The sequence below is a fragment of the Ictalurus punctatus genome, chromosome 19 (assembly GCF_001660625.3).
Source record: "Ictalurus punctatus breed USDA103 chromosome 19, Coco_2.0, whole genome shotgun sequence".
NCBI classification, from domain to species: Eukaryota; Metazoa; Chordata; class Actinopteri; order Siluriformes; family Ictaluridae; genus Ictalurus; species Ictalurus punctatus.
Window position 1 is genome coordinate 27,363,917 of NC_030434.2, and position 14,422 is coordinate 27,378,338.

The 14,422-nt window shown below is 38.9% G+C and overlaps 1 protein-coding gene across 1 annotated transcript; it reads right to left on the bottom strand.

Moving 5' to 3' along the window:
- Window positions 1-1,994: 1,994 nt before the first annotated feature.
- On the bottom strand, window positions 1,995-13,973 carry LOC128635389 (scavenger receptor cysteine-rich type 1 protein M130-like). Its single transcript, XM_053688146.1, has 15 exons — window positions 13,865-13,973; window positions 13,354-13,671; window positions 12,925-13,239; window positions 12,520-12,840; window positions 11,486-11,800; window positions 10,750-10,818; window positions 8,164-8,469; window positions 7,882-7,947; window positions 7,639-7,776; window positions 6,174-6,236; window positions 5,806-5,871; window positions 5,618-5,695; window positions 5,351-5,413; window positions 5,189-5,251; window positions 1,995-2,092 (listed from the first exon to the last, which is right to left on the bottom strand). The coding sequence occupies exons 1-15, from the start codon at window positions 13,971-13,973 to the stop codon at window positions 1,995-1,997; spliced, it is 2,388 nt and encodes a 795-aa protein (XP_053544121.1).
- Window positions 13,974-14,422: the final 449 nt, after the last annotated feature.

Below are 14,422 nucleotides of genomic sequence, written 5' to 3' on the forward strand. Positions count from 1 at the left end.
GAAGAAGCAAGGGTCCAGATTTATTGGTTCCGTTCCACCACACGAGATCCACACCGATGAGAATTCTCAGAAGTGATCTGACACCCGGAGCTCAAGCTCCAGTATTTATACTGTACTTACACAGTAAATAACCAATATGTTTCAAAAAGACTATGATATCAATACCAATAGGGTTAAAAAAGAGCTCATCTACATTACCATTAGGTTCTGAAAAGGGCTTATCAAATTTACCATTAGGCTCTGAAAAATGACTTTCCAGTTTACCATTAGGGTCAAAAGTGGAGAGACAAAACAATTTAGAGTGACCTTGGTCTCACTATTATGTCGCGGGGGGGGGGGGGGGGAGGGCAGCTTGACTCAGCTTCAGTGTAGCTTTATAAATGGCTCCTCATGGTTTTCTCTTAAACTTAAGGCCTTCACCATCTGAATTATGAGTAAGTTACATTTTTCTGTATTTCTAGTTTATAATTTATTTTCATATAAATTATATGTGTTATAATTTATATTATATCACATATAAATTATATGTGATATATATGCTCTATATCTCTTATTTTATATATAGTTATACTGCTTGCAAAATGGTTTACTGTACTTCCTACTTCATAATATCATTAAATTACCCTTCAACTGTCCTACATATCCTACTACTCTTTATTTTATAAAGAGTTTTCTATTATTATAAGATATTAACCTTATAATATCCTAATACTCCTTTTTATTATTCTTATAAAGTTATAATGTTATGTGTGTATGTGTGTGTGTGTGTGTGTGTGTGTGTTATGTCTACATGCCCGCCCTTGACTGTACGAGAGTGTGTGTGTGTGTGTGTGTGTGTGTGTGTGTGTGTGTTAGCACTCCTCAGCTCTTATACTTCTTTTTCACTTTTTGACTAATAAACGATAGTGTAGTACTCTTAAAGATCTTAAAGTGTGAATCCAATTTGTCAATATCCGCCTAACACCGCTTCTGTGTCTTGATGCCCGTCATTTCTTCTTCTCCCCTTTACTAGATACTAGGTCTCCCTCATGTTTATTTCATTTTTATCCACAGCAATATCGAGGAAAAGTTCATTTTTTCTGTAATTAATTTTAATTCAAAATATGCAACTTTTATTTATTCTAGATTCATTACACATAAAGTGAAATATTTCAAGCCTGCTTTTTGTTTTAATTTTGGATTACAGTTTACAGCTCATGGAAATGAGATACTGGAAAAATCCAGAATCTGAAAACTATTAGAATAAAGAATTTATAATACAGAAATGTGGACCTGAGAAGAGCTCTAATCAGGGTGGACACAGGGTTGCCAAGTCTCAGGCATTTGGCATGAGAAACACACTTTCAGGCTATGTCTCACGCCAAATTATATATCAGGCCATCATGTCATGATTCAAAGTACAGATGGAAGCAAGCACAGATTCTTAAACATTTAATAACAAACAAACATATGAAACACTCTACAACAAGGAAACAAAACACTGTGGCAAAGACAAAATACGGCAGCATAGACAAAGGTCTAGGGAGACGATAAAGCAGTGCAAACAGTGGCTATATATATGAGTGCTCGTTAAACAAAAAACATGATACAGGTACAGATGGTCATGTGACAGTGATGTAGTATGGTGCAGTGGCTGCTGGGAAGTCAAGTCCAGAGTTAACTCTTTGATATATTACAGAACCCCCCAAGGGCAATTCTCCCGGAGCGCCCAAAATGCATTCCCTCCCTCTACCGGTCCTGGCCCACTGGGCAATATGTCCCCAGCCGAACCAGGAGACTGAGCGTCGTCCTCAGCAGAGAAAGAAAGCAATGCAACATCCTCAGCGGAACAGATAAGCAGAGCGACATCCTCATGGAAGCCGGATGGCATAGCGACGTCCTCAGCCGAGGAGGAAAGCGGAGTGACGTCCTCAGCAGAGCCGGAAGGCAGAGCGACGTCCTCAGCCAGGTAAAAAAGCAGAGTGCCTTCCTCAGCGGAGCGGTAAAGCCAAGCGTTAACCGGTGATTACCAACTTGGAGGCGGGGGCGTGGTCCAGCGCCGGTTTGTGAATGGAGGGCGGAGTCGGAGAAGGTGAGGATGAGGAACGCCCACCTGTGGAGAATTCAATTAATGAATGTTCTGTCATGCAGAGAGCAGGTGAGGAATAAAGGAGAGAGAGAGAGAGAGTGTGTGTGTGTGTGTGTGTGTGTGTGTGTGTGTGAATAAATTACACTCTTGAAAAGAGGAGAAAAGTGAAAGTAAATAAAAGGAAAGCCCTTTTCGTGGGTTTAAACCCAGCCTGCTTCCGGTCTCCTCATGTGGACGTGTAGGGATCTTTAACATCTTTTACCAGCCATTAGCTCTGTTTATAACCCATTATATGTGTTTTACCGGCCGTTTATTACTCGATATTTAAGTATTGTATTGTTTTACGTGTCTGAATTTGTTCCCTTTCCAAGACTAGAGATCTGATTTACTAAAATTACTGCAGAATAAAATAAAATAAAACCCAGTTTGAATGAAGGCTGATGAGTGGTCATGGGTACATTAAAAACCATGTAAGAATGCAATATTAAAAGAACATGTACATAGGGGTCAGTTTACCATGAGGAATATTGATTACACTAACCCCATCATTTAACACGTTTCCTGACGCAGCTTCTCGTCCAGTACGTGGTTTATTTTGTGTTTCGCTAAAAAAATTTTTTTAAAAATGTACGTAAAAAAACCACGCAAATACTGTAATTTTTAAATAAAAAAGTAAAATCAGTAATAACCTAAACAGATGTTTATATTTATAATAAACAATAAATGTATTTTCTAAAATATTCACGTTTCTTTGTTGTGCGCTAATATAGTAATTGTCTGTAATAAAAAAAAAAGAATTAAAAATGCTTACTATTTCACTTCCAATTAGATATTGTTTTTAAAAACACATTTAGTCTCCATTTCAGGATTATAAACATTAATCATTAAAATATATATATTTACTTTTATTAAAACCATTTACATTTTCCATCCAGAAGATGACAGTAAAGCACTTCAACACTGAGATTTCTGTTTAGTGAAATGTGTTTTTCTATTAACTGACCTGCTGAGGGCGCTGTGAGAATTATTATTATTATTATTATTATTATTATTATTATTATTATGATGATGATGATGATGATGATGATGATGATGATGATGATGTAAAACTGCTAACATTACAGTGGCACAAATATGAGTAATTATAGAGGGGATAAAATCACAAATAATAATAAACACTGTGTTTATAGTGATAATAGTGTTTAGCTGAGTGTGTATAAGTCATTTGTAAGTGGATTTGGATAAAAGCATCTGCTAAATAAATAAATGTAAATGTAGTTTTTACTGCCTGAGATGTTCTATAAGGACATTGACCACAGATTCATCACTACAAGAGCCACTCACTCAACTCAAACACAGATCACCACATTATACTAAAAATAATCAAAGCACTTTTATTTCATTGAATGTATAAAAATAGATGATTGTTACACAATATGAAAAAGAGCAAACAAAACTGTGTATAATATAAAATATTTACTTCTTCTCATTGTGGAAAGATAAAAAGTCACAGTTGCTTGTATATTGTTTATTAAGATGTAACTGGCCATCATTCATTTAAAAAGTGAGAATGTTGAATTAAACCTGAGATTATAAACAAAATCCTGAGAATAAGGAAACAAACCTGAGAATTTAACATCAAAATATATATTTATGATACTTACATATACTATATCTGGCTTTCAACACAGCCAGCTACCTAATAAACATCACAACAAAAAATGCAGTATAGCAAGCTATCTAATTATCATGTCATAGTATGAATATTTCATAAAGGAATTCTCTAATCCATTTCAATTATATGTTTTATAGTTAAAAGCACAGCATTGAACATAAAGATAAATGTGTTTTAAAATGAATAAACAAGTATTGATTTAAGGAATACAAATCTTTTTGTTCTTTTGGCAAGTGGCTTATAGTTACTAACACATTTCTAAAAACACTGAATAACAGGTTGATAAATGTAAAACATTCAGATGAATATTATAGCAGTTCAGATGAAAGAATAGGTGAGATAAATGAGGTGTGGTGTGTCAGTGATATTTAAGCTGACTTATAGCATTAAAAGTGTTGTAAAAGAAAAGCTGGAGACACTGCATTAAGTCATATGAAAGGTGATGTAACTCTCCTACTCTATTTGCTAATAACTAGGGGGAAATGAACACAGCTCAGAAAACAGGGCATTTTTGGAAGTATAATAAAATCATTTTTTGTGTTTATAAAAGTTGAAATGTAATTTCCTGAGAAAAGGCCTTTGGTGGCGTGTCTCAGTCACATGGTCCCTGTCTTTCTAAGATTTCTCCTCCATGTCATCATATTCTGTAAAATAAATACATTTACCTCTTTAATATATCCTTTGTATTGTATTAATTGTTGTGTAAAACCTTAAAAATACAGTAAATGATGCACTATGTAGGAATGTCTTTAATATTCTAGCAATAAAAAAGTGAAAAAAGGACATTTATCAATTCAGCTTTCTTTATATTAACACAGGCCATGTGTATAAGATGTGGAAGTAAATGAGACATAAATATAGGTCTTATCTAAACTGTTTAATAAATATGGCTGCACTTGTTAAATGACAGAATGGAGATTACAGAACAGAAAGCTGATGTTTATATTATATCTCATATATAATAGAGTCACGCTTTAACTTTGCTGCCTTTGCACTCACGTACATTACCGGAATAAACATCTCACTCACTTTCTGTCTCTCCTACATCCTGTTCCTCAGTGATGACATCATCATAATCTTCTGGACTGTCTAGTGAAGAAATAAATGAATAAGTAATAAAGCACTGTGTGTGTTGCTGTTATAGTAAAATACTGAGTTACAGGGTGGTGTGATGAAGCTGAGTTACTGCTACCACCCTAACGTTGATCATTTAACTATAACAGCATGTCCCCAAGTGTTTTATTACACCATGGGAATTTCACAACAATTGCAGTTTTTCATTTAGTAAAGAATTAGATGTCGTAGTTTTTATCCATTTATAGTTACAGATAATGTTGTAGAGCTTTGGAAAAACAAGTTCCTTTTCTCACTTATGTCATAGCCGCTATAAACAGTGGTTCCTCACCAGCTTTTCTTTTTTTGTCTTTCTCCAGAAAGAAACTGACCTGTGATGATGTTTGTGTTCGTTTCAGTGGGAACCGCATCGTCGTAGTTCTCGGACACGTCCTCTGTCAGAATGTAGAGATGAAAGCTATTAAATCCACACGAATGTCATTAATGATCATTTGGATGCTTGTGGATGCAATACTGTCACATTATTATCATACCTGTCAGTATAACTGACTTCTGATCAGCTGTAATGGCGTCATCATAATTCTCAGCTTCATCCTCTACACCAAAACACAGATATTTAAAGATATTTAAAGTTTACTGAAGAGGCAGTTTGTACACTGTGTATTTGATGACACAATGCAAAATGACATGGTATACATGTAAAAAATGTCACTACACACAAACCAATAAACAAACTTATTTGCAGTCTGTGTGTTTCATTTATACTGCTTTCTAAAACTAATCCCAAAACAGAACCACACCATCCACGTTATCAGGGATCGGTCCAGCAGTGACGGCATCATCGTAGTCCTCTGGTGGGTCAACTCTTCCTGTATCACCTAAATGAAATAAAAGCAGAGGCTCTGTACAAACAGCTCCATCACATTCTGACCTCATGGTTTAATGTGAAGTCAGTAAATTTATGTCATCAGTTAACAACTGCACCCACTTATGAAGTCACTGGTGTCGATGACATCATCATAATACTCAGCCTTTTCTCCAGTCCCAGACTTTACTGTAAAAAGAACAATTGGTTTGTTTTGGGTTTTTAAACACATTTATACTCAATAAAATCCTCCTCCAAAGAAGCTTTGATCAATTTGATAGGAGGGATTTCAGAAGCTTAAAGTAAGATAAGGTTGATTGTGAGATGTCACGTGTCAGCATTAAAACACTGGAGTTCCTGTAATTCTTCTATACAATACATCATAATCACGTCTCAGAAAGGACACATTTAGTCATTTCTGATTTTTAATTGCAATTCTAATATCTTTCAGTTAATGGAGTTAGACAAACTCACACTCTGGCCTTTTTTACCTGAGAGAAGCTCATCATCCACATGCTCATACCCAGAATGCTGTTCTTCAGAGAGGAGACTTCCTGTTAGAGGAGAGCAGCACAGTCATGACACGTGTTCAGAAAAGTAGATCACCAACACACACACACACACACACACACACACACACACACACACACACACACACACACACAAACACACACACACATTCATTCTCTCACACACACACACGCAGGTACACGCACACACAGGTATACACACACTCACACACACACTCACACACAAATATGCACGCGCGCACACGCACACAAACACACACACACACACACACACACACACACACACACACACACACACACTCACACACACACATACACAGACACACACACACACGCAGGTACACACACACACAGGTATACACACACTCACACACAAATACGCACACGCGCACACAAACACACACACAATCACACACACACACACCCAGAGGGAATGAGGGAGAGAGATGGGGGATGCACCTGTGCAGTAAAATGCATACACACACACAGGAGTGCACACACACACAAACAGACGCACACAAACGCATACAAACACACACACGCAGGTGCACGCAGGAACACACACATACACACTCCCCTTGAGGTAAACACACAGTTCACATATTAAATGTTTATCAGGACATCCAGTAACTACCATATGGTTTATGGGGACTCACACACACAACCACACACACACATATACAGAGGGAGCGAAAGGGGGGTTGCACCTGTGCAGGAAAGCGTGCACACAAAGACACACACACACATACATACAAACAGTCACTCACACACACACACACACACAAACACACACACACACACACACACACACACACACACAGGGAGAGCATTTGAGGGGGGCAGAAAAGCGCATGCACATACACACACACACACACACACACACACACACACGTGCACTAAATCAGAAGCTTTAATAGATGTTTATCAGCAGAATTCTGTCTCTACACCACATGTACTCTAACTGCACATTTCCTCTCACACACATTTAGTTTATTTTTATTGATTTGTTGTAAAGAAATAAATCACACTGGATTTTGGGGAAAATATTGCTTTAATCACTGAGTTTGCATTGAGGTGTGTATTTTGTATCGAGTGATTTGATGATTTGCATGCAGTGAATTTCAGCTACAAGTTTAAATGGAATACAATAAGTGTGATGTAGAACAGTCCACATATCACTCACCTCTTTGAGTGGAGCTCGTCCTTCTTCTAGTGATGTATCTGTGGTTGATCTCCTCATAGACTGCCTCAGGCTGATTCTTACGCCTCCTCTTAGAGACAACTGGGAGTGGATAATAATAATAATAATAATAATAATAATAATAATAATAATAATAATAATAATAATAACTTTTAATGAAATTCTCACAGGACCATTTTAACAGCAGAATAAAATGTAATTAGTATTTACAAGTATGTCTCGTACCTCTCCTGAGCACTCTGTTCTGGTAAAAAAGGACCAGCAGAAGCACTAAGGCCAGGAAGAGCAGCGTTCCCAACACAAAGAGAACCAGTGGAGGAGTGGGTGGAGCTTTAGGTGCTGGAGGATTTGGAGGAGCTGTTACTGAAGTTAAAAACACAGAAGAGGATCTTGATACGATACTGTAATCATAAATATTTACAAAATTGATGAGCAGTAACAAATATTGTATTGTAACAATACACATACCTGATTTGGTGGTGGTGGTGATGGTGGTGGTGGTGGTGATGGTGATGGGTGTAGTAGTGGACACGTCTGTATTTACAGAATATAAAAACACTTTCTATCATATAATAAAATATACTCTCACTAAATAAGGGTTATGACCTGCTGATCAGCGTATTACAGTTTAGGGTCTGAGCTTTCAAACTAATATCTAAGATTATAAATAAAAGTTATCAGGTCTTAACACTGGGAGAAAAGTGTAATGAGTGGAGACAGGAAGCTGGAAAGTTAGCACACCCCTCTGACCTGCACAGGTGACTCCAGCATGAGAGCAGTCAGTGTGTTTCTTCAGGAAATGATGACAGTCCCACAGGTGAATCTCATCCCCTCGACACTTCACTCTGTTTGGCCAGATAGTCCCTTCACCAGGACCAGAACTAACATTCCTATCAGCACTCAGCGCCGACCCACAGCCCAGCTGTCTGCACACCACCTGAGCGTTACTGATGTTCCACTGATCATCACAAATGGAGCCCCACGTAGCGTTATGATACACCTCCAACCTCCCAGAGCAGCTTCTCTTTCCTCCACTCAGCCTGAGAGACCAGTGCTCTACATCACACACATCACACATGAGGAAACACACCAACGCTGAATAACAGCTCCAGTCACACAGCTCACTACAACACAATGATAATATAACCTTATATTATACTCAACATGCTCTAGTTTACCCAAAATTATTTTTGTGGTGTTCTGAAAAAGAATCTTAAACTAATTACAAACATACTGAATTTCAGCTGTTTACTTAAATGTTATAAATAAATACATTTTCTGCAGAATAAAATAATTTGAAGCAGTAAGATCTGCTTTGAGTTCTGTTTACTGATTTTATCTCTGTTGGTTTAAGTTTCACCTAAACTAGGGTAACCCTAACCGTAACCCTAAAAATAATGACTAGCGCATACTTATGCATGTGAAGGTGGACGAATAGCACGTTCCTCAGAGTGTGTTACGCCACGTTGCATGAAAGGCATCTTTGGTTAGACAAGATGCACTCGGCTGACTTCATGTGTCTCGGAGGAAGTATGTGATAGGGAGGCCTAACTAGAGGGTGGGAATTTGTGAAGACTAAATTTGTGAGAAAATCAGGAGCTAAAGTTTTTTAAAAAATAATTTACATAAGATTGCATCAGATTGTAGTGGTTCCCTACTCAAACCTACTATGTAAGTTTCATGACAATGGGTCAGTGTTAACCCTGTTAAAATACTGATGAAATCTGATCTGTAAGTATCATGTCATCATTAAAGATCCACACAGATTAGCCTACATATGCATTCTACTAAATTTCAGCTCAGTAGAGCTTACTGAGAAAGTTATTTGAACTCAGCTAAGCCCTGCTCCCGATGTATGGCCATGGCCTTGACTTTGAATATGACTTCAGAATGGTTTCAGGTTATCAGCATGTTTTTGATCATTCTTGAGTTTCACATTCTTCTGAATAGTTTGACATCATATTTTTTGAAGATTAGCCAAATATCCTAGCACTAGATTGCAAAAGTATATTATTTTATGCAAATTGTCAAAAATTTTAGTTGGCAGATATAAATGTTTAAAAAATCAGTTTTGTTTGGATTGAGGAGGACAACCAAGACAAAGAAGACATTTTAATGTACATTTGATATTCCAAGAGATATGCTGGGTTTCGTGTGCAGAAACATGAATAGCACCTCACAGTGGCCAAATTGATTCTGATTGCATCAGACTGTAGTGGGTCCATACCCAAACCTACCATTCAAGATTCGTTATGATAGCCCTGTCAAATGCCTGATGAAATCTGATTAGCTGATGGCAGCCATGTTTATTTTTATTTTTTTTATTAATTAAAGTCATCATCAAAAATTAATTTACAGATTAGCACATATGAAATTTCACAATCAAACGTATGGTTCTTGAGAAACTATTTTCCTGAGAAGTTATTTTACCATAGCTCCACCCCACTGTTAAGTCTGTGCCTTGTTTGTATTGATTGAAATGTGTCGGCCATATCGTTTGCGAATGTCAACACGTTTTTGATCATTACTGAGGATTACTGAGTAATTTAACATCAAAATTGTAAAGATATGACAAGGACTAGTACTAGGACAATTTCCAAAAAGTAGGTTTGGCATATAATGCAAATTAGCAAAAAATATATATATAAGACTGTGGAGCTAAATAGTTCTTGAAGTGTTTTTGGTTAGGAGAACCCAAAAAAAATGGCAAGAAGAATTTTGTTTGTAAGACTCATGGTTTATGAGATATGACCACAATCACACCGATTGGGCTCATCTCACTTGCCTGAGTAGCTGCAGGGAGTGCTTCCTGTTGATAAAATTTCATATCTCTACAACTTAATGTTTGGTCTGCACAAGGCAGAAAGCAGAAGCAGACGAAGAAAAGAAATGTCCTTACTTGAACAATATTTCTGAAAAGGAAATGAAGAGCATGTTCCATGAGTATGTAGAAACGCTCCATCTCCTGCAGTAATAAAATGAAATAATGAAAAATGTCAACGCTGTGTCTCTCAGAGCATTCAGACTTCAGATTTATTATTTATGCACATTTTACAGCAATGTATAAACTAGTAAAGCCCAGAGAGAGAATCCTCCTACCTGTGCAGGTAATATGAACCACCTCATCACGATTATCACATCTGTTCTGTCCCCAGGGTGAAGATGGACAAGTCAACAGATTAGAGTCGTGTTTCCTACATTTCACATGATCCAGCCAATTAGGAGCAGATTCGACTCTCGCTCTGGCCGAGACCAAACGCTCGCGTCTTCCACAGTTCAGCTCTCGACACACCATATCTGCTGTTTCTAACTCCATCTGATTGTGACACACATTACCCCTGGTTCCATTGTAGAACACTTCCAGATTCCCCTCACAGCCCTCCGTGAGTCGGATCTCTTTAAACTCTGGTGAGAGAAGGATGACTTACACTTAATCTGTAAAAATCCTGTTTTATTGACTCAGTTAAATATGTGTAATGTTATCTTTATGTAAAAAGATTTTTAACATGGATTTTTAAAATTTGGATTAAATTTTTTTGGATTAGATTTATTTTCTCCCCAGATTTTCTCCTTAATTTGCTAATAGCCAGTTCCAACCCTACAGTTAGGTCTCCCATATCAAATGACAACTACCAACCAGGGAGGGTGCAGGCTTTCACAACTGCATCTATTTGAACTGCTGCGTATGCAACATCAGGTTTTGGAGTAACACACCAGAGGAACATGCTAAGTGCTATCTACTTACTTCTGCATACATGAGCTCATAGCTGCCCATGCTTGGCTAGTGTGATGGAGGAGATAGAGTATGTTACCCCTCCCACCCTGAGAGCAAGGCCAATTTTGCACTCTTGGACTCCAGGCCATCGTTGGGATTCGAACTCGTGATCACCAGACAGGGCAAACGCATTTCTGTTGCACCACTCGGGAGCCCCAAAACAGATTACTTTTTATAAATAGGACCTTAATAAGATTTATTTCTGGTGCGTTAGTATGTTGGGATCTCAGTATTGAGAACACAAACACAGGAATGTTTTACATATTTACAGGTTTAATCTCAGTCATTACACTGTACCTGAGCACACGACTCCTACGTCCTCCTGGTGTCCACATTCACAATCTTCACACAGCTGAAATCTGCAGTTCCACAGGGACGTCTCGTTCCCCTCACACTCCACCTCATTCAGCCATATGGACCCAGTTCCAGGACCAAACCAGGCTGGTATGTGGGTACTGAGGGCCACTCCACACTGCAGCTGTCTGCACACCACCTGCACATCCTCAATATCCCACGAGTCATCACACACTGTCCCCCACGAGCCGCTGTGGAAAACCTCCAGCCTTCCTGCACAGTCTCCCCCAGAACCAACCAGCCTGATGGACCTGAGGTCTGGGTCACACACACATTTTGTGTAATGCATAACACAGGAAGCACAACTCTAACTGTTGGGTCCTGATCTAAGTTTTCAACTAATTACACTCTGCATCATACCATTATAATATATTAAATAATTGCAAACTATATTTACTTGTGTGGGAGGTGGGGGTGTTTAACAGGAGTCTGCAGGGGGAGTGTTTGACTCTTTTTCCCTCTCTTAGTGAGTTAAGCCTGTGTGTTTATGTGTATGTCAAGTGTACACAAATGAGACAGGATCAGCTGCAAGAAAGCAGCCAAGGTTCCACTTGTCTATATTTTCCCTGGGCTGTGGCATGTGATAAACTAAAGATCAATTGCAATCTCAACCTGAATCCACTTCTTAAATGACACCATTTGCTAATCTATTTCATATTTATTTACCCATTTAATTTTGCAATTACTTACTTATTTAAATTAGTGCTTAAAACATGCTAATTTACTGTATTTAGTATAGTATACTCAGTAAGCATGTACACTGACTCATTACTAAACTAATTCACATGGAGCTTAAACTGTCAAATTACTTAATTTACACGAAAGGTTGATGTGTCAAAAGGCAACCTTACTCAACAGCAGCTAATTAACCTGCCAAATAACTTATCCTACTGATCAAACTGAACATTTCCTATACTACATTTAAAAGTGTTGATTTTGTACATGCCTGTTCACCTGGTAGATGTTGTGTTGCTTACCTGAGCAGGTGATGTACAGCTGTTCCCCGGAGCTGCAGTTGACAGGTTGTGCAGTGCTGCAGTTCCCCAGATGAGCTTCACTCCCAGAGCAGCTGAAACCCGTTACACACATGTGTTTGTGTTCAGTGGTGGATGGAGAGGAGCGGTAGTTCAGCACGGAGCCACAGCCCAGCTGTCTGCAGAGCACAGACGCCTCAGACAGACTCCACAAGTCCAGGAGAACTCTCCTCCAGTCCTGCCTGAAATAAATCTCCACCTCCCCCTGACACTCGCTCCCTCCAGACAACCGCACTCGCCCCTCATGAAACGCCACGGATGATCCTGAAGCAGAAGAACATCATTTAAATATTCTAATGAACACTGACTTTATTCACTAACGTGGTGTAGGTGACGTTAATATCTCACCATTACAGATGACTCCAGCATCGTGTTTATGAGAGCATGCAGCTCCACTCCATGATGAGATGCCACATTGTGATAGGTGTGTCTCCTTCCCCTGACAATCAAACACATCAGCCCAGATGTGGCCACTCCCCTCCCCAAACCAGTCCACCTCCACCACAGCCACAGCACTGCCACAATCCAGCTGTGCACAGAGAACATCTGCAGCTCTCATATCCCAGCCTACAGCACAAACTGTGCCCCAGTCACTGAGGTACTGGAGCTCCACTCGACCAGAACAGGAGTCCGGTCCATTCACCAGCCGCGCCCCTGTGTGACCTGAACAAACAGCCGAGAGCTCAGTGAAAGAGGAAAATTATCAAAGAAACATTAAAGTTTGATTGACAGGTATGTGTTCTCTATTTAAACAGAAGTTAAATCATGATACTTCACCAGAACATATTAATCCCACATCGTTGTAATGGGAGCAGTTTGAGTGTTTGAGTGAAGATGATGTTGGACAGAAGGTAATCTCAGGTTCTGTTCCTCTACACTGAAGCTCCTCTGTCCACACCTGACCCTCCCCTCGGCCAAAAGCAGCTGATCCCAGAACCTCCACAGGAATCCCACAGCTCAGCTCTCGACACACAACCTCTGCATCCTGCTGGTCAAAATCAGCATCACATGGTGTGACCCAGGAACCTCCATGAAGCACCTCCACTCTCCCAGAGCACCGGTGAGGGCCAGCAGTGAGAATTGGCTCTCTGTGACCTGTGTTTATTTAATTGTGTAAATATTCGGCACATTTTCAACAAGACAGAGTATCAAAACATCATTATAAAGTAGTTACAAAATGATTTAAATTTAAATAAAGTCTAAATTTTTATTTATATACTTGAAATGAGTCAATTCAATCGTAATTATTTAATTCATTGTAATATATTTTCTAAATCCAGCAGTTTACCTGAGCAAGTGACTCCAGCATCACGACTGTGACCACAATAATCCCCCTTCCCATCTGATCTACAGTTCTTCAGTGTCGACTCTGATCCTCTACAGTCCACACCAACCATCCAGATTCATCCTGATCCTTCTCCAAAGTGACCGTATTGTGGTGCATTTACAGGCTGCCCACAGTGCAGTTCTCTACACACCACTGCAGCATCACCCTCATCCCACCAATGACCACACACTGTTCCCCACTGTCTATCATGAAGAACCTCCACTCTCCCAGCACAGCGACTTCCACCATTCACCAACCTCACACTGTCTGAGAGTGAGAGAGAAAGAGATATATTTATGAGGACTCAAACACATGCTCTCTCACACACACAAACATAAACGGGAACACACACAATCTCTCTCTCACACACACACACACATATACACACTATAAATCCTTTGTAAACCGTAATCATTAATCGGGACCTGATTTTATAACTGAGGTCTCAGAAAAACCCCTGAGGATGATGTGTGTACGCTCATGTACAGCTTTTTAAATTCTATAAAAATGAAAGACTTT